The following is a 22,416-nucleotide window of genomic DNA, read 5'->3' as shown; positions in this document are numbered from 1 at the left end:
TGTCGGTTTTTTATATAGGTAGTGTAGTTCCTAAGGAAGGTTTGGGTTGGGTGAATAATTAATTATGATTTTACTCGAGCGAGGGACGGGACGCTCGCTAATATTTTATAAATTGCGCATGCGCATCTTTTTTACACTATCACTGCTTAATATTATACTATCATTTCATACATATCTCATATAAAATGAATTAACTAATTGTTCCGGAGCTGTTATACAATTACGTGCATCATATGTATTACATTGGTTCTTATTCCAATGCCACAAAGGCTAAAATTGAATGCAGTTGGCATGCCACCGTACATAGTTCAGTTATAGTTTTATTATACACTATATGTTTACTCGCGGGTTCGCCCGCTTAAATGCCCTCGGGAACAGGTTTTTTATGTAACGTTGTTTTACATAAGTAAGATATAAGTATTTTTTTATTCTATCGCTCACTGCATATTAATCACTGCAGCTTGGCTAGGCCGGCCATCCTGGTTAAAATAAAATAAAATATGTATTAAATTCTCAACATATTGTTAATTGTTATTAAACATAATCATGATATTTTATGATATTCCAAACTTGATGGTTCCAATAGTTCGAGATATATGCTTACCTTTTTAATTCCTTCTAACCTCTTTTCTTGAGTGGTTATTTGTATCTCTTTCATCCTCCTGTGTTCCTAGTTATATTTCAGGACCTCAAACCTCAGAGTGCGCGTAAAAAATATTTTCATTTTGAAGGAAAATATGAAAAAAACATGCACACTGGTATAAGTAGGTACTATTTAATCCATTAGAGTGTATGCGACGACTGCCGCTAGATGGCGGTAATCATAATGTCATGTCAGATGTTTTAAGGCGCAGCGTAATCGATCCATATGGACGGTCGGTCACCCCAATAAGTCACTGATGCGCCTAGAATAGAACACTCCCTAACTCCCATGTATGTCTTATGAGGCACCAAAAAACAGCCTTGACACCTGAAAGGCAACAAAAGCATTCCCAAAGAGACTACGTCAGACTGATGGCTATGTGTAAATCGCAACAAAATTTTCAAAACTTTTTATTTTTTTTACGCTGGGCTTCGCAGCGCCACAGCTCCGTATGACACCAGGATTACGTGAGGATGAGAGTTGGGTTAAATGAAATCTCGAACTACTGAAACCTAACGTATTTAACTAGGGTTGGAGGGGTGTTATGAGCTGTTCGCTGGTACTTACTTTGCGGTAGCCGTGTAGGTTGTGTTTATGCTAAATATATTGTGGTTCGGACGAAACTGGCTTTTTATTTAACCCTTTATAAAACTGTAATGTTGTGTATATTATCCTTGTTATTCATATTAAACTAAAGTATATTTTGGCACTATTGTACCTTACAAATAAAATAACTTACAATATTTGACATTGACAGAACGATACAAAGCATATTTCACCTTAAAGTATTTTGAAAATTAATTTTTAACGAACCACATTTTTTGCCAGTGCAATAACAAATAAATAAAACGGTCAAGTGCGAGTTGGCCTGACACGCCGAGATAATACTGAGAAAAAGGGTCTTGACAGACAGACAACAAAGTGATCGTATAAAGGGTCCCGTATTTTCCTTTTAAGGTACGGAACCTTAAAACCAGTATTGCTAGCCAAGAGGACACAGTATTTTCTACTCATTATTATAGAGCGTAAAATGTTTCGCTGTTACAAGAAAGAGAAACACGTGTGCCTGGGTCATTCTCATTAGTTCCAATGGGAAATAGTTTCATGGGAAGTTATACCGAGCAAAGTCAATGGAACTACTGAGAAAAAAAACTGTCACTTGTTCCAGTGGAACTAGTGAGAATGATCCGTGTGCCTGCTCTCTCAAAGCCGGCAATACGCGGCTTGTATGAGGTGGGCCGAAAATTGTTCTATTTGGCTACACTAGCTCGTCGTCTTTAGTTTGTCTAAGTTACAGACAGACCGTATCAAAGATAAAGATAACTAAGCTATATACATACTAGCTTCGCCCCGCTGCTTCGCTCCCATGGGAATTTCGGGATAAAAGTACCCTATGTGTTATTCCAGGTTTTATTCTACCCGTGTACCAAATTTCATAACAATCCGTTCGTAGATTTGGCGTGAAAGATAACAAACATACATACACACACACATCCTCACAAACTTTCGCATTTATAATATTAGGATTTGTTCGGATAATCATTTAAAAATCAAAGTTTTATATAAAATTACTTACTGATTTTGTTTAAATTAAATAAAAATGAATACATATAAAAAACAACCATTTTATTGTAACAATTTGATCTATCTACTTTACAATATATTCTTTTACTCTGTTAGGTAGGGGTATACTTAAAAAATAGACAACCGTAATACTGTCTGTCTGTAAAGAGCAGAAAATAATTGATGGCGCTAGGTCCACTTGGCTGGCAACATCGGGCGTTTATCAACCAATCATGTTAATTTGATTTGGTGTTGCAATGAAAAATCGACTCTTTGTAGACAGACCTTGCGTCTTTTTATTGAAATATATACACAAAAACCAAAATTTTAGCACTAAATATAATTATAAAATTCAAATTCAAAATTCAAATAATTTATTCAGAAATTAGACCTTCACAGGCACTTTTTCTCGTCAATTTTTATATTTATAGTTATTTCTCACAAGCTACAAACTACTGGCATATATAAATTAAATGAATTAAGTAACTTAAAATTAATTTGTGATCTGCAAGATTTTTAATATTTAGATTTCAATAAAAAGATGTTAACAATATCTACCATTCTAAAACATCTATAGAAATATTTACTTCTGATATAGGAAATCGGTTTTAGATAATTCGATCAATATATTATGACAACTGAAACTCAATGTGTCTCAAAATTAAAGATATGTTTATTAATATCAGATAAATATTTAACATGTATATAATAAGTAAACATAGGCACCTTTTTGTTTCCTTAAATTAATCTTGGTACATTTAGAATAGAATATCTCGGCCCGTCATATTATAATCATTTACAAATTAAATACCACTCATATACTAGTCAGTTACTGTACACTGTTACACGTGTAGTCACGTATATTAAATATAGTTTTTTTTATTACTTAACCTAGTACATTTTTGTGTGTCAGATGCCTTAAGGAGACTTGAATAATAATCTGTCACCAGTGTGAACATTATTACACTCGAAAAGAATGAAAGTAGCATTTTTAACTGACGACTGACTTTCCGAACATAAATATTTAAATATCGGGGCGACGTGGTCATAAATGATTATAAAGGACAAATAATATAATAGATTTTTGTGTGTTCAATACATTTATATTTTATCAAAAAGATTATACACAATATATAATCAACAGATCAATGTTAATAATTCATTGAGCGAATTTATTAAATTCTCTTTGGGTTAGATAGTATGATTTAAAAATCAATTTACACCATTCGATATTTTATACACGGTATATACAAGATCTATATAGGACGTAGCATTAACAGTCTTCAAATTATTGTAACTATTTCCATATGGATTACGGTATTTTTATTATTTACGTAAGTACTTCATAAAGTATATGATTTTAAAAATACAGATTCAAAAATGTGATTAAAAAATAGGAACATTTAGTGTAAATACTCGAGCTAAGACTGAAATTGTTTTAATAGGATTTTCTTTTTGTAAATTATAACATTGTATTCAAAAAATTCAATACACATTTCAGTTCTAGACATTGGCATTATATTTTACAGAATTTGATTTAAAAGTATCAAATTTGGTTCACAATCCTCGGTTAAATAATGTACAAGAAATAGACTATTTTCCATCATATCCACTAACATTATTCGAGTAAGGTTCAAGCAAAAAAGAATTCAATATAACGACCATTTTGTTTTAGCACAGTGATTTTAGCTAATCATTTATATAGTAACTCACTTCATGTTTTACACAGATTTATATATGTTTTAGATCGCTTGTATTAAAATAAAAGAAACCAATTTCTTTTCCTATTTTCCGCTGGAACCTTACAAAATCGAAGCATGTTGATTAGAACTATAAATTTTTCAGTCAATTACGATAGAAAGTAGGTATATACAATCTTATTTTTTAAAATTGTCGATCTCTCGAAAACGTTAAGTTTTTGTATAATTAAATTTCGAGCGCCTTGAATAGTGTTCGTTCAATAATATTAAGCTCGATTGATTTAGAAACAAAAATACTTAATTTTCATCTGTTCTATTCGTTCAATAATATTAAGCTCGATTGATTTAGAAACAAAAATACTTACATTTTCATCTGTTCTTATGTAATATATAAATTTAAAATCGCCTTCATCATAAAACACATTTGTATATTGTTAACCTGCTTTACCTATGCAGACAGCGCGGTCACATTGCTCCGTTGCGCTACGTGACGCAACGGACGACAAAGGAGCAATGGATCCCGGTCCTCACTCATTCTGACATCAGTATTTCCCAAACTGGAGGCCGGTGGGACACTAACTATAAATATGTTTAGTGAAAACATGGGATTTCTCGTACAGTCGACAGCATATCATGTCACCCTGCATAGATTTTTATGCCACTGTGATAGGGGTGAGTTTTGTATGTTTGGGTTGTTTAATGTGCTGTTGACTGTACGTGTTCTAGTCAAATCCTTAAAATGTTGTGTTTAACACATTAGTTATATAAATAGTTTTTGGTTTGCGTTATATGGGTTTTAGAGTGTAGGCCCAACAAAAATAATCCTTGTTGGATTTCTTAAATCTTAATTCTAGTCAATTCATAAGATTTGTATACAATTTGTTGGTTCAAAACTGGTGAACACTAGTTCCAGTCAGTTCCATAACATTTTATTGTAGAAATGTGTACTTTTATGGAAATCTGACCACCGTGGTGCCGAGCGCCTCGTCGCTACACGCGTGCGCCAGGGCGCTTTCGTAGTCCTGGGGTAAGTACACCTATGGAGAGATTGGGAAAAGGTGAGACAGGGAAAACCAATGAAAAGTTTTGAAATTAAAATGCAGAATAGTCGCCGAGGCAGTTAGTTGTAAATAAATAAGAACTAACCTTATCAAGCACAGGCGCGACAACTCCAGAATCGACCAACTGTGCGAGTGTGTCCAGGCCCTCACTCAACTTGTACTTATCCTCCAACCAGTCTGTATGCGTCCCTAGTCCCACCACCCACTGGAAATAACATCAACCTTACTGTCTTAAAAATAGAAGCCAGTTTAGATGATTGAATGTTAACAGTTTACTCGCTCACTCCTTATGCGCTCCTAGTCCAATTACTAAACAAATACCGACATTATTAACGCGATTGATAGATACCCAACCAATAGACGGATCGGTTTTGATGTATTTTTAAAATTTCAATGTAGCTGTCGATTTTCCGTTTAGTATGTGTTCCTAGTCCCGTGTGTATTAATGAGTCATCCTTTTAACCATTGGTCAGTTATGAGATTTTTTGGTCGTAATTTAATTTGTATCCCGAAATTAGGAAGTGCAGCTAAAATAAAAAGAGAGCTGTTGACCTTCACCTGAAGCTGATAATTGGCCCACGTAAATGACCGTAAAAATCATGTCAAGACAGGTTGAAAACATACAATGTGTATACCAAGCCCAATGAATCCTTTCCAATGCCTTTTTATTACAATCATTAAAAATCAATTTAATATATTTAACCTAATACCGAACTAAACAGTACTTACTGCGTACAGGATTTAGCCAAATAAGCTTTTGGACCCTAATAAGTGTACTATGAAACCTGTACTATGAAAGAGATAGAAATATATTAGAACACTTACCCTGAGCAATCTGAAGGTGTAGAAAGAGACACCGAACACAAAGGCTAGCGGCGTCGGCAGCCGGTCCGTTATCAAAGGCTTCGGTCGGAGGTCGATCACGGAGTTTCGAGGCGCTGTTGCCCTAGTAAATCAAGAAAATAATGAGAAAGTAAATAAAGATTTTTTTGTATTGTATTGTATGTAATCAAGTTTTCTATAAAATATATTCTAGAACATTTTTTGCCGGTTGCTTAAAATAATACTAAGATTTTACTAGCTCTAAATAAGAAGAGCAAATTGAATGAATGAATGAACATTTATTGCCAAAAATTGAACACCATAACATAAAAGAACAAAAACAAGTATATATAAATCATATTATACAAGTGAATGTGTGTAAGCAGAGTTGTCACAAATGATGTGCTGTGGGTGATCCCACTTATGATTATATAAGTGTGTAACGATGTTTGTTACTATAGTATAATTTATCACCAAATTTTACCAAATTTCAACGAAATCTTAGGCAGATTTCGTTGAAATTTGGTGAACTATAAATGTAACATAGGATACCCTACAATTTATTCGAAATTTTATCACACAGGTACATTTAATATCTATACATATAACAAAATGTTAGTGGGCTATGTGTGTACAGGAGACATTAAAGACTTATAATTATGGGGGTCTTTGAGGGACTAATACAAGTCAAAACATTTTTTTTTAAATTTTTGTTTGTCTTTCTGTATGTTTGTTCGCGGGTCACGCAAAATCTACTGGATGGAATTTGATGCAATTTTTACACTTGTATAGCGGAAGGTCTAACTTAAAATCAGGTACAGGTTTCATTACGATACGTTGCTTATAACCCGAGAAATCGATAACAATAAATTATGAGCGGAAGTACGAAATAAACGCGGGCGAAGCTACGGGCAAAAACAAGTATTAAAATACTTAAATAAACATACTTGAGTATGGTAGCAGCAGGCGGGGGCGTGTTGTGAGTGAAGGGCGGCCCGTTACACAACAACGCGGCGTCCCACGGCCCGCAGCGGGCCGCGTGCTGCTGGAGCAGCGTCCACGGGCACTCGTACGTTGTAGAGTTCTCTGGCTCTATCAACTCATGGGCGCCTGGTGCCAAACGATAATTACATGGTGAAATTTTTTGAAAAAAAAAAAAAATTTTTTGGTTAATAATTAATATATTACCAAAAAAAAAGGAAATACTGTGTGAATGAGTTTTTTTCGGCATTTCTTCTCAGCAGTGGTCGTTCCGAAATGCTAGTAGTTTGTAGCTTTAGAAATTGACGTGAAAAAGTGCCTGTGAAGGCCTAATTTCTGAATAAATGATTTGATTCTAGACCAAGGATATGATTTAATTTTTTATTATTCTAGTGCACCCTTTTATCCAGATCGACCCTCTACTTATACAACCCAAACTGTTGGGCGTGACGGGGCGCATAATTAAAAAAATATATATTTTAATTTAGAACTTAACACTTAAAACCCTTAGGTTTTCCATGTTATAATGTGTTTACGTCTGAATTACCAACAGCTTGCTATCTCTGTTTGGCCCTATGGTTGGCTGATAGAAAATTGCATATGGCGTGAAGTCCAATTTTTAGAAATATTTTTTTTTTTTGCAATTCCGTGTACCTAGTAAAGTTTTAAATAAAAATAAATTTATATCTAAATAATTATATTGACAAAATAAATTTAAGTACTGTTCGTTTATCTATACTATTATTATAAAGATGTAAGCGTTTGTGAGTTTGTATGTTTTAAGCGGGTAATCTTCGAAACTACCGAACCGATTTCACCATTAGAAAGGTACATTCTCCAAGATTGCTATAGGCTATATTTTATTTCAAACTACCCACGGGAGCGAAGCCCCGGGCAACATCTAGTATGTTATAAAGTCAACTTTGTAGATGCAACAAAATGTCGAGTGCAAAGATTTACCCAGTTGGTGTAACTCGTTAGCGGCGCAATGTTTGGCGAGCACGCTCGCGCGCGCGCCCCAGCCCGCCAGTAGCTGCACCAGCGCGCAGCCCTCGCCGCTCGACGCCCCGCTTATCGCCACGCTAACGAAAATTTTCATTTACTCACGAGTGTCCATGTCCAGGAACCGTCGGTGCGATTTTGATGAAATTTAAAAGGTATGTAGGATATGCCAATATAATTTTTAAGTACGCAGCACGGGGCATCAAAATCGGTTCAGTCGTTTTTGAAATATTGTGTTCGCGGTCTAATTTCGCGATGAACAACTAGTTAATTTCACTTCAATAAATATATAGGTAACGTTGATGGGTTATACTTAAGTTAAAATATTGTTAACCCCTTTAGCCGTTTTAAGATGTTTGTTTAACCTTTTGTTAACCGAAATCCTAACTATCCTAAGATAGTAACTACGTACTTTCGCATTTATAATAATAGGATTAGTCCAAACTAATATTTTAAATGCGAAAATAAGTTTGTTTGTTACCTCTTCACGCTCTATCTACTCAACCAATCTTCTTGAAATTTTGCATACATGTAGTTTGAAGTATGTAGAAGGGCATAGCCAAGGGCATATCCATTTCATCCGTGAAAAATTAATTCCCGTGGGAAATTTACGCGGACGCGAACGAAGACGCGGGCTAAAGCTAGTAAATCAATAAATAACAATCACACGCAGGAAATATTAAGAGGGGCCTTTTTGGCAATTCTCTAACATAAGTTGTCAACACGCGGGGTTGAGGCAGATGATAGGGATTTTTTTTGGGTGAGCTAAGCATCTCATTGGACCTAAACTGATCTGCATCGTCCGCAATGTTGCCGACATTCACGAGAAACTAAACTAATTTAGCACCTGGCAAAGGCGAGCATACCAAAGTACCAGGCTAACATAACAGCACAAGAACTCACCGCTTGCCTTTAGCATCGTGCGGAGTGAGCCTCAAGGCGTCCAGGGCCGCGAGGGCCGCGGACCCCGACCACGGCAACGCTGCTGCACTGTCGGCGGCCACGCTACGGGGACGTTTACTAATACGAGAACTGCGTGAATAAAAAAAAAATTTTTTTACTTCCGCTTTTGATACAGAGGTGAGAAATGTTCTTGATTGTAAGCAAATGCGATATCGAGAATTTTACGAGGTACATAAGTCATCATCATATCGAGTGTGTTATTGCTAACACTGGAGTCAGATTTGATTCAAGTCGCCTAAAGGCATCTGACGTGACCTTTACGACTACTTACACACTAGTCAATTAAACTGTCCACCAGTGTGCAGGTTACCTCGCCATGTTTTGCTTCACCGGAAGCAAGTGGTGGACGATGAAAATTATTACATACACCATAAATTTTTAATTATGCCAAAAAATAAAATGGGGCCATCTGTATCTATTACTGATATGTGCATAGACAAAATATAAAAAATCGAAATCCAAAATGTTATCAAAAAAATCTATGATATTGGTTATAATACGCTTCATAGTAAAGGTAGGTTCAGTGCAGCGCTCACACAAAGTCGATTTTCATTGATAAATTTTGGCAATTCTTTTTTATTTATTTATTTTTTGCCTATGCCAAAGTCATCGCACGCGAGAGCGAGAGAACACGATAAACTATGAATTGGAATAATTATTGGAGTTTCAAACTACGTCCATAAATTCATTGATATTTTGGGATAAACGTAAACTTAAATAACTTTAGTGATAAACGATAATATTAAATTTTGATTACTCACGTGTATTAATAGGGTCTTTAATATTAAGCTTTTAATTTTTAGCATAATTAAACATTTATGGTGAATATTTGTCAGATTGGTATACAAACTCATATGGCACGAGTAGGATACGAACCTGAGACCTTTCGATCCACAGGCGGGCATCTTAACGATTACATCAGCACAGCTTGGTTACAAACCTTCGTATAGTCAGCAGTTCCGCGGCCGCGCCCCCCGCCCACTCGCTGACGCAGCCCCACACTTCGTCCCCGAGCTCGAATGACGTCACGCCTGGCCCCACGTCCAGCACCACTCCTGCTAATTCAAAATCAATATTCTCTCTCATTTATATCAATATCATCACGGTTGTGTTCAGGGCTGTGGGTCAGCTTAAAGATAATCTTTAAATTTTTAAAATTCGACTGTGATTTAACAATCTCTTGATCATGTAATTTATTATATTGCGGGAAAATATCATACTAATAAACATAATTACGACTAATACTGTTTTTACTGAGTTTGTTTCAGCATTTCGAAATTCTAATAGTTCGTAGCTTTGAAAAATACTTAAATAATTTAAATTTTGACGCGAAAAAGTAACTGTGAAGGCTTAAGGTCAGAATAAAAGCATTGAGTTTATGAGTGACCTGCGAAGCCCCTCCCGAGGGTGGTCGGCCCCCTGCAGATGAGGCCCCGCAAGGCGGCGCCGCGGCCGCGCAGCACGCAGCGGTCCACTGCGCACACGCTGAACGCTTGCACGCGGACCAGTACTTCGCCTGCGCCCGCGCCTGTGGGAACACTACCGATCTTCATCATGGTCTTGCTTGGTTTACCAGTACATCACCATCTGATTTCTGACACATTTCTGATTTACATGGGTATTGGATGATTTTTATTGATTGGATTCATCTATCATATATATATGTTATTAAATATAGTATCGTTGAGTTAGTATCTCATAACACAAGTCTCGAACTTGCTTTGGGTCTAAATGAGTCTGTGGGATATTCTGTGGGAAACAATAGTAGGTAACACGATAATTATTCGGAGCAACAGTGTCGAGGTCAACCAACAACCACAATGGTTCCACTGTGAGTGACGTGGTTCCGTGGGCTTCCTTGATGTGGCGGCGCATCAAGGAACCCCACGGAACTCACGTTTCGGTGATCCACACTCACACCTATACGTCAAAACTACCAGGATATCATAAAATAACAAGAGACTCACTGGGAGCGACAGCGTCTTCAACCAACAATACTGAGTGGTCTGGTTGCGAGTGCAGCGCTCGAGCGTGCGGGCCGTGGGGCTCCCTCGCGGCGGCCCGCAGCCCTATGCACAATCCCGCGCTGCCTCCGATTACCGCACCCATAACAAAGATTATAACGCTGCGACGCCATACTGTCAATAAAGTGTTATAGTTAATTTACTATTTTTCAGATTGATCTGGGTCTTGTATGTTTATCTATATATGTTATAGAATATAGCATCGTTGAATTCGTATCCTATAACACAAGTTTCGAACTTACTTTGGGGCTAGCTCAATCTGTGTGATTTGTTCCTGTATAGGTATTTATACTAATTTCTTTTTTTCTTAATTAATAAAGAAATTTGTTAAATAAGTATTTAGATAATATTTTTTCGTTTCACAACAATTTAACTCTTTTCGAAATGTGGAATTGTGACGCTTGTTTTCTAAAAAATAAGACGACCAAGACAGTATTTTCTGCGCAGAATAACGCGTCTTAGAGAGAATACTTATTTATTATTATAAGAGATCACTCAGACGAACGTCAGTTTACAAACGAGCGACATTAGTATACGGTGACGACTATATTCAAATTAAACTTCGTTTTTCGAATATTATTTTTTACCATTATTTTAACTTAATCTACTTTATACCAGCACCCGACATTTTACACAATACTAGGAGAATATAAGTGACAAAGAGGCTCACCTCTATCCCAGAATAAGGCAACTAGTACTTCAAAGAGTAGTATAGGAGACAGAGGCGGCGCACCCTCCCTGATTCGTTGGACAGCATCTCTGGTCCAGGCCGCGATGCGCTCCCGACCCTCTACATAATACCAGGAGAATATAAGTAACAAAGAGGCTCACCTCTATCCTTGAACAAGGCAACTAGTTCTTCATAGAGTAGTATAGGAGACAGAGGCGGCGCACCCTCCCTGATTCGTTGGACAGCATCTCTGGTCCAGGCCGCGATGCGCTCCCGCCCTTCCACTATCAGCTCGTTCTGCCACAGTTCTCGGAATATTTCGCGAAACTGATGATAGAACATTGTAATTTTAGTAATAGTTTTGTTGTTACCATAGTGTTGCTACCATAGTGTTAAGTACTGCTAACGTTTTCTGTGGATATTCTCTTCTGAGAATATAAGATTTTTATTTTCTTTTTGATTTATTAAGGTGATAGCAGATTTAAAATCACAGTCAGATGTTTGAATAGCGCTTTCCGCGCGCGCTTACAAGGCACCGCTTCCACTAGACAAAATAAAATTCATTAAAAAGTGAGCTTTAAATCGTCCACAGTAGGTATACTTCACATTGGCAGCCAGCAAGCATGTTTATTAAGCTAGTACGTACGCCTAGTAGGTACGTTAGCGTTAGGACCCGGACATACAATCATCACACCAACTCAAAATCATTGCAAATTCGACACTATTATCGCAGCATAGAGTTTGACTATACCTTATTCTATACCGATGAATGTAGCGGTGATGATAAATGGAGCGGTATCATATAAGTGGCCAGATATGACATGCCGGAAATGAGTTCATATGCAAAGCTTGTAAGGATGTATGTTACTTGTGTTTCACGCAAAAACTACAGAACGGATTGTTATGAAATTTGGTAAGTAGGTACACGGGTAGATATAACCTGGGATAACACATAGGGTACTTTTTATCCCGAAATTCCCACGGGAGCGAAGCCCCGGGGCGCAGCTAGTTCATTAATATATTGAAATAAGTAATAGCTTTTTTCGGAATGATTTTGTGACTTAACATGGTTCACACGGGAAAGTAATCTATTGTCCATCCATGCCTCTCGAATAAATGATAGTGATGATACGGTCAGTCGCCTAATGTTCACTGTGTACACAATGCTACACTGATACTGATACTGATAGTCGAAAATAGGTTATATATAACTATCTAAAAACCCTAGAGATGTGTTAGTTTAGAAAAGGATTAATATATTATTTTAATCTCATGGGTTTTTTCATTTCAATCAAATTGTTATCTTTCTTTAAAAAATATGTTATTATTAACAACTTTATCGAACAATATATAATGATATCCCGGAAAATGGTACTGTTCCCATGAGAAATTCGTGCAGGCGAAGCCGGCGTAATCGCTTGTATAAACAAATTTTATAGCAATTTTATTCTAATCCTTATCGTTACATATTACAAAACAAAGGCCTCTGCCGCGTCTGTCTGTTCGCGATAAACTCAAAAACTTAAACTGGCGATAAACTCTGAGCAAACACGGATTTTCATGGGTTTCACCAATAGATGATAATTTATTATGTGTTTACCCGAGCGAAGCCGGGACATGCACCCAATTTAAAAAATAATGATAGTAGCCTCCTTATAATAAACTCACTCATTTTGTAAGTCAGTTGAAATTGGTATGAGACTCACCCTAGCGAGGGCATCAGATGTTTGATTGAAGGCGTCTTGAACTCGAGACTTCCCGCCGTTTGCCGCAGTCTTAGCTGCTATCTGTGGGTGAAATACTAATTAGAATTGAATTGGAATTTTTGGTTTGAAATAACTTTATATAATAAAATACAAAATGTACAGAAATTGAAGAGTAACCTATAGGGAACGGCAAACTTATCTCATGAAGGACTTTTTTGTGTGTACACAATATATATTTTTGTATTGCTATTATAACAGAGTGTCAGACTGCGCCAGATAATGTGCAAACAGAGTGAGATGGCGGGAGATATAAAAAAAAACTGTAAAGAAAGCTGTGGCCGCACTAACACTAACATGAACGCCTCAATGTGACCATGACCGCTCTGCCAAGAGCGAAACGACAGAGAAGAGAGATCTTACGGTCCTGAGCTTACTTATTACAGACAGACAGAAATAAGCCTCTTTTAGCTGTTACATATTCAGGTGTTTTTGGGCTCATGGTTAACACACCTCAAGGCCGAGGTTTAGCTTGAAAAATACAGCTAAAAATTTTTTTTTCATTTAGCTGTTAAAGTAGGTAAGTATTTGAATGACTTCTAGGTACTTAGTGTTGAAAAAAAAACATTATGTTTCAAACTTTGAACATAGTTTTAACAATATACCCACTGCTTGGTATTTTCAATTTATTCTGGGAGAAAGGTTAACGAAGGTTAACTTTAGGTGTAGGCCTACAGGATTTTAAATTGAACAGAAAAGGCAGCAGAGCAAGGTCAAAGAAAGAAATTCATAAGTAATTGATCGTTAGGATCAGATATGGAACACAAAGTTGGATAAAGGTAGGCTAATGATAAACATATTTTAGCACAAAAATACTCACATAAAATATAAAACCACGAACAACTATTGTGAATATTGAATGTGTCATGTTAAACCTCACTCACTCTATTCAAGGATCTTAATTTAAGTATGTTATCTGTGTTTTTATTATTAATATTATACTACACACAGGACTTGTGTTTATTTCTTTTTATTAGGAAAATACATGCTATTTCACTTCAAATTCAATCAAATGTTACATGTTATTATGTTTGATTTCCAAAGCCTAATATAATGTTTATCAGTAATTACAATCTTAAACATAATCATACAAAATTGTCATGGCTTTGTAATTTAGACTCGGAACACACTCTTTCATTATGTCGGAAATTGGAAACGAGGAATTGTTTATAACATTTAACCAGTGTTTTTACTCCTACACAATATTTATTATTTATTACTACATATTTTGTTACACTTTTACTCACAACTACAGTAAATTGTTATTGTTTTATATTTTTAAGTCACAGAAATAATATGTACACTAACACTACACATAACTCTCAGCAGAAATATAATTCTCAAACTCTAGCCTCCATCATCTAAGAATTTTTGCAGTTTTCTACAAAAATATTGGTAATTGTATGAGCGGATGATTTCACTTACATGTGGATATGTAAATTCAAATTAGTGTAGGTAACTACATGTTTTTCCAAACATTTTCACAACAACTGAATTACATAAGCTCAGGGTCATATTAATGTAGGACAATGACATTTCATTAACACAAACATACATACAATTTTGATCTCATACAAAACTGCTTTTCATTAAAAAAATCTCATTCTGCCAAAACTTTTTTGAAACTTTGGAGTGAAAGTGACAGAAATTCGATAAATTTCGCGCGCTTGGTACCAGGAGAATATAAGTTGTTAGGAGTTGTACTTACATGAAATGCCTCGAGTTTCTCTCCAGCCCTGTGCTTCAGGTCATCCATATCAGGTGAAGATGATAGAGGGTGGCCGTACTAGTTGGCGCACGTAGTAAATTGCATATTTAAACCTTAACCTTTGATCAATCCGGCCTAAATAAATCGGAGCCGAAAATAGACCAATATGTCATCACTACCACCGCGCGAACGACATTTGAAGCAAGTGCGAGGTACAATACATAACATTTAACTATTTTGGATAATTTTGCGTCGGGATTCAGTTAAATGTTACGTAAAATAAGAATTTATTCCTTATCCAAACATAACCCTTTTGGTTTTTTGAAGTTGATGTGATGTTGACAATTGATAAATGTTTTTGACACATGCATGTTTGACAGCGACAGTTGTTTTTTTTTGAAGCTTATTTGCCTTTGCAACAAGTTTTACATGCTTTTTAGCATTTCGTGGAACGAGCGCGAACTCACAGATACAAAAACATTACATTGAAGCGCGAACTCGACGAGAATCCAAGTTCAAAACTCAATACAAAGACTGGATTATAGGTATCTAGTGTGATTCAGACCAAGAACTTTATCCGTAATGATTTAACTATGTCGACAACGGTTCAGTTTTAACTAGCTCAATTTTTTTAGAAGAGAATAGAATTAGTAAAGGATAAAAAACAAATGAAACATCTAAATTATATTACAAGATGAGGTCTTTAATTAATTATTTTAATAAGTGTCTCGGAGTGCTATTTCTGAAATGCGAGACCAATAAATCATACGTAAGTACATTTTTAAAATAGACCCCTTGGATATTTTAATCAATATTAAATGATATTTAAGTTGGTTACAAATTACAATACTCTTTGATAACTTTAGGTACCTAATACTATCTGTAGGTAGGTAGTGTCTCTAAGCAATAATAAATATCTTAATAATAACAATGTAAAATAGACTAAGTATAGTCCATTTGTAAATTACGCGGAAAAGCAGCTATTTATTTTGGTACATTTATTTGTTTATTTTTTCGCGTAATTTACAAACAGAATGCAGTCACATTTACGACGACTAATGTACCAATACATTAATATGCGCTGAATATTAAAAAAATGGGCTATACGTTGCTATCTCTTTTCATCATTATAGTGCTAAAAAGATAGAAACCCTTTCGATAGCGCTTATTTTCCCAGTGTTGACGTGAAGTTCGCGCCATGAAATAAGTCCCGTGATAGTACGTAAGTATGTGGAATTAATGCAGATCGGCCACGTTGTTGTCAGCGACTATAGCACCGTGTCTGCGAGACTTCTTACGTGGCGCGGACTAGTATAATGCCGACTATACACAATCTCCAAGTTTAGACAGATGCCAACGCAAATGCTGCATAATAAAAACCAGCAATGTATATCCGGTAATGACGTGATGGCCTTTATTTCTAATCTGTGTCAAAGGGTATCGCATTCTCTCCACTGTCCGCGCTGTCCACGCGATCATTCATTATCCCCGCCAAGATCTTGTCAATCCAAGTGCGGCTATAGGACACCTGAAAGCATTTAAATAAAATTGTTGGTTATCAATTTTTATTGACAAAGTCAACAGGAAGACCAATGCTTAATGCCATTTTTCTAACAATAGTACGCGGGGCTGAGGCAGACGAGTGGGGAAAGTGTTCCACCATAGCTCTGCCCCTTTTCGAATAAAAATCATATAAGCCCTTTACGTGACATCTGTGAACTTTTCATTGCAGCTGTGCAAAATTAAATAGATACGCCGGGTCCTTCTCCATATTTTGTTTTATACATTGGCACATTGGATTCGACTTGGATTGCTTAACGGCTGAAGAGAGAACTGGATAAACGCTCACATGAGAAAGAGATCAGAAAGAATCTGTGGTACAAAATAAATTGTTACCTTGGCATACACTCCAGGCTTAGACTTGAAGGCACACTCTTCAGTTCCAGAGAACAGAGCTATGCCGAACAGAGTGCCGGCGCGGTTGAGACCGCTGAACAGCACAGCTGGGTCTCCCGTGTCACCCTGGAAAACAAGCAATGACAGTGATGTGAGCAAACTGTCAAAGATAGAAAAAAACATCCGAAAAAAAAAAACTTTTTTTTTTTACTTTTTTCATAATTTCACAATTAGGCACAGAGCAACGCGGACAGTCTACCACGTAGTACGACATACAAACACGTAGTTACGTTACTAACGTCCATGTGCTGTCTCTTTTTTCCTTATTGTTAAAAAAAAAGAGAGAACGTGTGAATGTAATGACGTATTTGATGTATCATGCCAGCTACCCAGGATTCTATGCTCCTTCCATCTGTGTTCATCACGAAGGCGTGATGGACTAAATTCATGTTTTGACTTCTTTTATTGTAATCGGAAGGGATGACCCCAAACAATGAGGCAAAGAAAGAAGAAGAATAGTAAGAATATTGATGACGATATTTATGATACTTACAGCACACAAAGCGACTCCTTTGACGATGCTCTGCAGACACATATGGTCATGCTGTAACCGGTAGTCGTTGCCGTACATCATACGACAGTCGCTGCGCGGCACCTCTCGCACTATCATTCTTCTGAGCTCCTGGTATTCGCCCTCTCTGATCTGACCAGTGATCTGGAAAGGACAAGAGATTTGAGGAAGACAAAGATTTTACAACGCTAAAGGCGAAAGGTTGTACCTACACATACTCATAATGTTCTTCACAAGGGCCAAGCTGTCAAAGGATAGGTACTTCTATTAGGACTACTTCTACTAGGGAAACATAAACGTTTGTGTGACACGTTCGTCGGAAATCATGTACATAAATGGATTTGTTATAAGTACAAGTCACACATATGCTTTTTTTAACTTATTTTTGAGAAGAATAATGAGACGAAAAAATTCTGGAATCGAACGGGACAGACAGGGGCGCGGTTTCAATTCCCGCTCGGTTACAGAATTTTTTCATCTCATTAATCTTTTCAAAAATATTGTAGGTACTTAACATGATTCCAACGAGAGGGAACTTACCACGGAGCCATAGCCCGTGACGACTACTTCTCCAAACATTGGCGGGAGGTCAGCGTTCTCTGTCGGCAGCGAGACGGGCTTGATCCGGGGGCTCGGTTGTACGGGGATGTTCATCTAGAAGGACAGCCAGACAGAGTTAGATTTATCTTTTTTGTCACAAAAACTTTTTTAATAATTTAATTGCCATTTAATGGCGTCACCTTGTTCCAGAGGCCCACCAACTTTGAGGCCAATTAGCCAGCGAATTAAGTATGATTCAAGAATATGGAATGTTTACGATTTGCTTTTATTTAAGTTTGTCAGGAAAGTGACGAAAATAAATAAGCGCGCTGTCTCTTGTTGGCTGGCAATACTGGATGTTTGACCATTCTATATGATCCGTCCAAAAATCCGTTTTCTTCACCGACTGTGGGTAATATAATAGGATCAACAAACCTTGATCATAGCCAGGTTGTGTTCAGGGTAATACTGATCAATCTTGTAGTCTGGATGCAGTTGGATTTCAACTACTGACAGCAATTGACCGCCGAAATCTCTGAACACGGAGCCGATACGAATTGACACTTCTTCTTTGGTTACACTGTTGAGAAAAATGTTCAATTAAAGGCCTACCACGAAACATACAAACTCGTAGCACGTTAGTAACGTCTCTTTTTCCCGTATAGTGCTCGCAACGTGTAAAAAAATGAAGAATGTGTAGACGCAATGACGTTTTAAATAAATACAATAAATAAATATATTAGGAGAAATTACACAGATTGAGCTAGCCACAAAGTAAATTCTAGACTTGTGTTATGGGATACTAACTCAACGATACAATATTTTATAACATATACATATATAGATAAACATCTAAGACCCGGGCCAATCAGAAAAATATAATTTTCCATCGTGATCCGACCGGGGATCGAACCCGGGACCTCTCGGTTCAGAGGCAAGCACTTTACCACTGCGCCACCGAGGTCGTATTACGTGTTTTATGTTTCATGGTAACAGGGCTCTCGGCTAATATCGTCAATAGTGTGTTGGACTTTTGTTAGTGTGACTACTAGAAGTTCAACTAATATTGTAAATGCAATGAGGATGTATGTGTGTATGTTTGTTACTCTTTCACGCAAAATCTACTGGACCGATTGTTATGAAACTTGTCTACACCGGTCGAATGTAACCTGGAATGACATATAGGGTACTTTTTCTCCCGAATTTCCCACGGAAGCGAAGTCGAAGGGCGCAACTAGTAGTGTGTAATCTGTGATGTGACTAGGGAATAAATGAAATTAAGTATGTGTATGACTTCAGATCGGTTGGGAAATGACTCAAAAGCATCATTGTTTTATTTATCGTGATACAATATTAACAATGAGATATATTGATGTAAATTCGATGTATAAAGATAGTTGACATTTTCACATCCCAAGATGGTGAGAAAATATTAATATAGTCTAGTTATGTGTGGTTCCTCTTAGAATAGGACCACTGTGATATCCATTGTGGATGTCGTATGAGACGTATAAGAGACACGTAGCCTTGGCAATTGATATAGGGGTTCCCTACGTGTGTTCGAAACTTCATACTGTGATTTTTATTATATCGAACACCTTATTTTCGCTATTTTCCTATGATTAATGATACAAAATTCGAGTTGTGTGGAAGAAAAACTTTGAGCACAGGCCCCTTAGCTCATATGAATTCTGGTGGATTTCCTAACGCACTTACTAATCAAAACATTGCGCTGCTGTTAGTATCCATTGCTTGCTGACTAAGGCTCCTCCGCACCAGTGCTTGCCATGTAACCTGAAATGAAATAAAACTGAAATGTATAATGAAATAAAAACAATCAAACCACTCTTCTTATGACGATTTAAAAAGTAAGTAAATATTGCTTAAGCCTAACTAATATTATAATTGCGAAAGTAAGTTTGCTTTTTACCTCTTCAAGTTTTATCTATTTAACGTTTTTCTTTTTAATTTTGCATACATGTAGCTTGAAGTATGGAGTAGGACATAGGGTAGGTACCTTTCATCTCAGAAAAATAACTATTTACGTGGGCGAAGCCGAGGGCAATATTTAGTTGACAATATTTCAACAAGTATTCTAGAACCATAATGAGAACAGATAGAATTGTTATAATAGATCGTCTGGACTAATTTTATTTTAGGCTATTCTATACACTATCGGTGAGCCCAGAAAGAGGGAAAGGCAAATAAATAATACAATGCGTAGTTTGTATGTGAGCTTTTTTAACGCAAATGAAAAACTAGCAAGGTACGTCGAAAGCGCCAAGTTTGGCGAACTGTTTTGCTGTATAGCCGGCATCTACTATAAAAAAAACCGTAGGTATTCTTACCTGATAGATATAGTGTAAGGGTAGTCCTCAAGGCAGACTAGTCCAGTTTCAGTGGTTAGCCTCTTCTTCCTCACGTGAGTCAAATCCTCCTCCATTTTTGGCGGGAATTCGCATTCTAGCTCCAATTTCGTTTTGTTGATTGACGCTGGAAATGTTTTGTTTTTATAATTGTAATGCTTGTCCCAATAATATACATCTGAACCAGATGGTTCTGTTATTATGTTCTGGAGGATTCCAGAATCACATTATCTACTTATTGGTGAAAATCGTACAAACATCCGCCTGGTAGTTTTTGAGTTTATCGCGTTTATACAGACATACGAGATAGGGAAACTTCTTTTTTTTATATATGCAAGGATATACATCGGCCCACACAAGCGAGTGTCACGGCCCCGATGGACACAACCACAGAAATGTACACATTTCGCCTTGATCGAATTTCATAATAACTCGATGATTTTATGATATACGACAAAAGATAAAAATAACCAAATTTATTGCAAATTCGCCTCAATTTAATCCGCATATAACTGTAGATTTATTCATTCACTTGTGGTCTCTCATAAAACTCAATCACTATTGGCTTACTGATAATTTAAAATCACGGGCTGGTGAAAAATTAAAAACTCACCACTGTCTACATTAAAATTAAAACTAAACAGGAATATTATACACACTAAAATCATTATAAAAAATTGTTCATGTTCCGCAAAAGAAATCACAGCAATGAAGCCGTTTTCTACGCGATTAGAATTATAAGAACATTCTAGATTAACTCAATTATTAGGTAACTAACTGTTGTATGAGGGAACAATAGTATTAAACACAAATATTGAAGCTAATCATAGTTAAGTTTTTAAACACAGTCAGGAAATGTTTAGAAAAGGCTACGTGTGCCTATTACATGGCGTGACGCCTTGGTACTTAACTACTTATGCAATTTATGTCTATTTCAATACAAGGACTATTTCTAATGTTCCTCACTAGTGGTTGCATAATGTGTGGGCGATCCATCACCTTCGGCCTTATGTGGTCCTAGTACCCTGGTGGCTTCTTGGTTTTTGGAACACGTATGGTGGTCATGATCCTTCATCCATGAGAATATGACTACATATAGATGATTATTTGTCTCGTCTGGCTTATTGACTGGACTCAGGATATCTTAATGTTTGTGATCAAAGTGGCCTAATACATGCTGATCAGAAACAATAGTGGTCCAGACGTCTACAAGAAGGCAAAGAACACCTATAAATTTACATAAGAAAGGCCACATATTTCTATCATTATTCCAGAATACTACAGACAAAGAAGTTTTCATATCGCAAATTTATTTCTCACCAATGGGTCATCAAAATTTTTATCCGTCCATGCTTGCAGTGATGAGTTAGGTGTCTCCTGATCTCTTCTATACACATTTTCTCCGAAAAACCAATTGAATACAGGTTTCCTCACTATGTTTTCTTTCACTATCCGGAAGTTAGTGATTGTTTGTCTTATTTAAACTACCGTACATGTTCGTAAGGTAACTCCGGAAGAATTTTTGCAACTTTGAAATCTCCCTCCGATTTGCGAATCTGTGCAGCTATATTACAGTCAAAAAATGAAAGAAAGAAAAACTCTTTAGTCAGATTTTTTTTTGCAAACAACCCAAGCAGCTGGCAGCTCGAGAAAAGAAAAATAAGGCAAAAAGTTTATTTTTTATTTTTGTGGCTTATCTTAAAGTTTAATATACCTAAACAGTTGTTTACTTTTATAATTATTTGTACATTTCCAATACTGATTATTATTAAGTATTCAAAGTTTACTTGAGAATTAAGTAGCTTATCAAATTGACAATGAAATTCAAATAAATAGCTTATATTGTTGACTTATATTCACTAGCGATTTCTAAATATGTGAACGTATCTTCGAACCTACTCGACATCATAAATAGAATCAATTTTTTAATTAAATATTTCGAGCACCAGTTGACCTTCAAGATAAAAATTTAACAAATGCCCCACATACATCTGTTCATTAGAAAATAAAACGAAGCTTCTTTAGAATCTCACGATTGAATGATGTTTGCATTGCAAAACTCTTCTCATTTTTACTATTGTTCATTTCATCACAATGTACAATTGATTCCACTTTTTCTAAGTATTTAACATCTGCTATAGCA

The 22,416-nt window shown here is 36.4% G+C and overlaps 2 protein-coding genes across 6 annotated transcripts; both read right to left on the bottom strand.

Moving 5' to 3' along the window:
* Positions 1 to 2,252: 2,252 nt before the first annotated feature.
* On the bottom strand, positions 2,253 to 15,432 carry LOC128679569 (reticulon-4-interacting protein 1, mitochondrial-like). Of its 4 annotated transcripts, none has more exons than XM_053761893.1 (12): positions 14,901 to 15,432; positions 13,136 to 13,216; positions 11,591 to 11,756; positions 10,703 to 10,873; positions 10,123 to 10,263; positions 9,676 to 9,790; positions 8,676 to 8,804; positions 7,731 to 7,852; positions 6,737 to 6,899; positions 5,793 to 5,913; positions 5,053 to 5,172; positions 2,253 to 4,943 (listed from the first exon to the last, which is right to left on the bottom strand). In XM_053761893.1, exons 1-12 carry the CDS (start codon positions 14,946 to 14,948, stop codon positions 4,857 to 4,859), a joined length of 1,464 nt encoding a protein of 487 aa, XP_053617868.1. In that variant the 5' UTR covers positions 14,949 to 15,432; the 3' UTR covers positions 2,253 to 4,856. The 4 variants fall into 4 exon arrangements, with proteins under 4 accessions (XP_053617868.1, XP_053617869.1, XP_053617870.1 ...); XM_053761894.2 differs by lacking the exon at positions 14,901 to 15,432 and adding an exon at positions 14,013 to 14,356; XM_053761895.1 differs by lacking the exon at positions 5,053 to 5,172.
* A 150-nt stretch (positions 15,433 to 15,582) lies between these two features.
* Positions 15,583 to 21,028, bottom strand: LOC128679572 (hypodermin-A-like). 2 transcript variants are annotated; one of them, XM_053761901.1, is made up of 8 exons: positions 20,887 to 21,028; positions 20,256 to 20,400; positions 19,624 to 19,701; positions 18,343 to 18,487; positions 17,908 to 18,021; positions 17,350 to 17,511; positions 16,797 to 16,922; positions 15,583 to 16,428 (listed from the first exon to the last, which is right to left on the bottom strand). In XM_053761901.1, the coding sequence occupies exons 1-8, from the start codon at positions 20,939 to 20,941 to the stop codon at positions 16,321 to 16,323; spliced, it is 933 nt and encodes a 310-aa protein (XP_053617876.1). In that variant the 5' UTR covers positions 20,942 to 21,028; the 3' UTR covers positions 15,583 to 16,320. The 2 variants fall into 2 exon arrangements, with proteins under 2 accessions (XP_053617876.1, XP_053617877.1); XM_053761902.1 differs by lacking the exon at positions 20,887 to 21,028 and adding an exon at positions 20,745 to 20,826.
* Positions 21,029 to 22,416: the final 1,388 nt, after the last annotated feature.

This window comes from Plodia interpunctella, chromosome 22, assembly GCF_027563975.2.
Source record: "Plodia interpunctella isolate USDA-ARS_2022_Savannah chromosome 22, ilPloInte3.2, whole genome shotgun sequence".
NCBI lineage: Eukaryota > Metazoa > Arthropoda > Insecta > Lepidoptera > Pyralidae > Plodia > Plodia interpunctella.
The sequence above is the reverse complement of the archived record's forward strand: the minus strand, read 5'-3'. Positions and strand labels throughout refer to the sequence as shown.

What these genes read in the sequence shown, in the direction of transcription:
- LOC128679569 (XM_053761893.1), bottom strand. Translation starts at nt 14,948, where the DNA reads ATGGATGACCTGAAGCACAGGGCTGGAGAGAAACTCGAGGCATTTCAT. An exon ending in TAACGAGTTACACCAACTGG is followed by an intron (nt 6,900 to 7,730) that starts GTAAATCTTTGC and finishes GTTTGGCACCAG; the next exon opens with GCGCCCATGAGTTGATAGAG. An exon ending in ACACCTTCAGATTGCTCAGG is followed by an intron (nt 5,173 to 5,792) that starts GTAAGTGTTCTA and finishes TGTTATTTCCAG; the next exon opens with TGGGTGGTGGGACTAGGGAC.
- LOC128679572 (XM_053761901.1), bottom strand. Translation starts at nt 20,941, where the DNA reads ATGATTTTAGTGTGTATAATATTCCTGTTTAGTTTTAATTTTAATGTA. An exon ending in CCTTACACTATATCTATCAG is followed by an intron (nt 19,702 to 20,255) that starts GTAAGAATACCT and finishes ATTTCATTTCAG; the next exon opens with GTTACATGGCAAGCACTGGT. An exon ending in TCACGGGCTATGGCTCCGTG is followed by an intron (nt 17,512 to 17,907) that starts GTAAGTTCCCTC and finishes TGTCCTTTCCAG; the next exon opens with ATCACTGGTCAGATCAGAGA.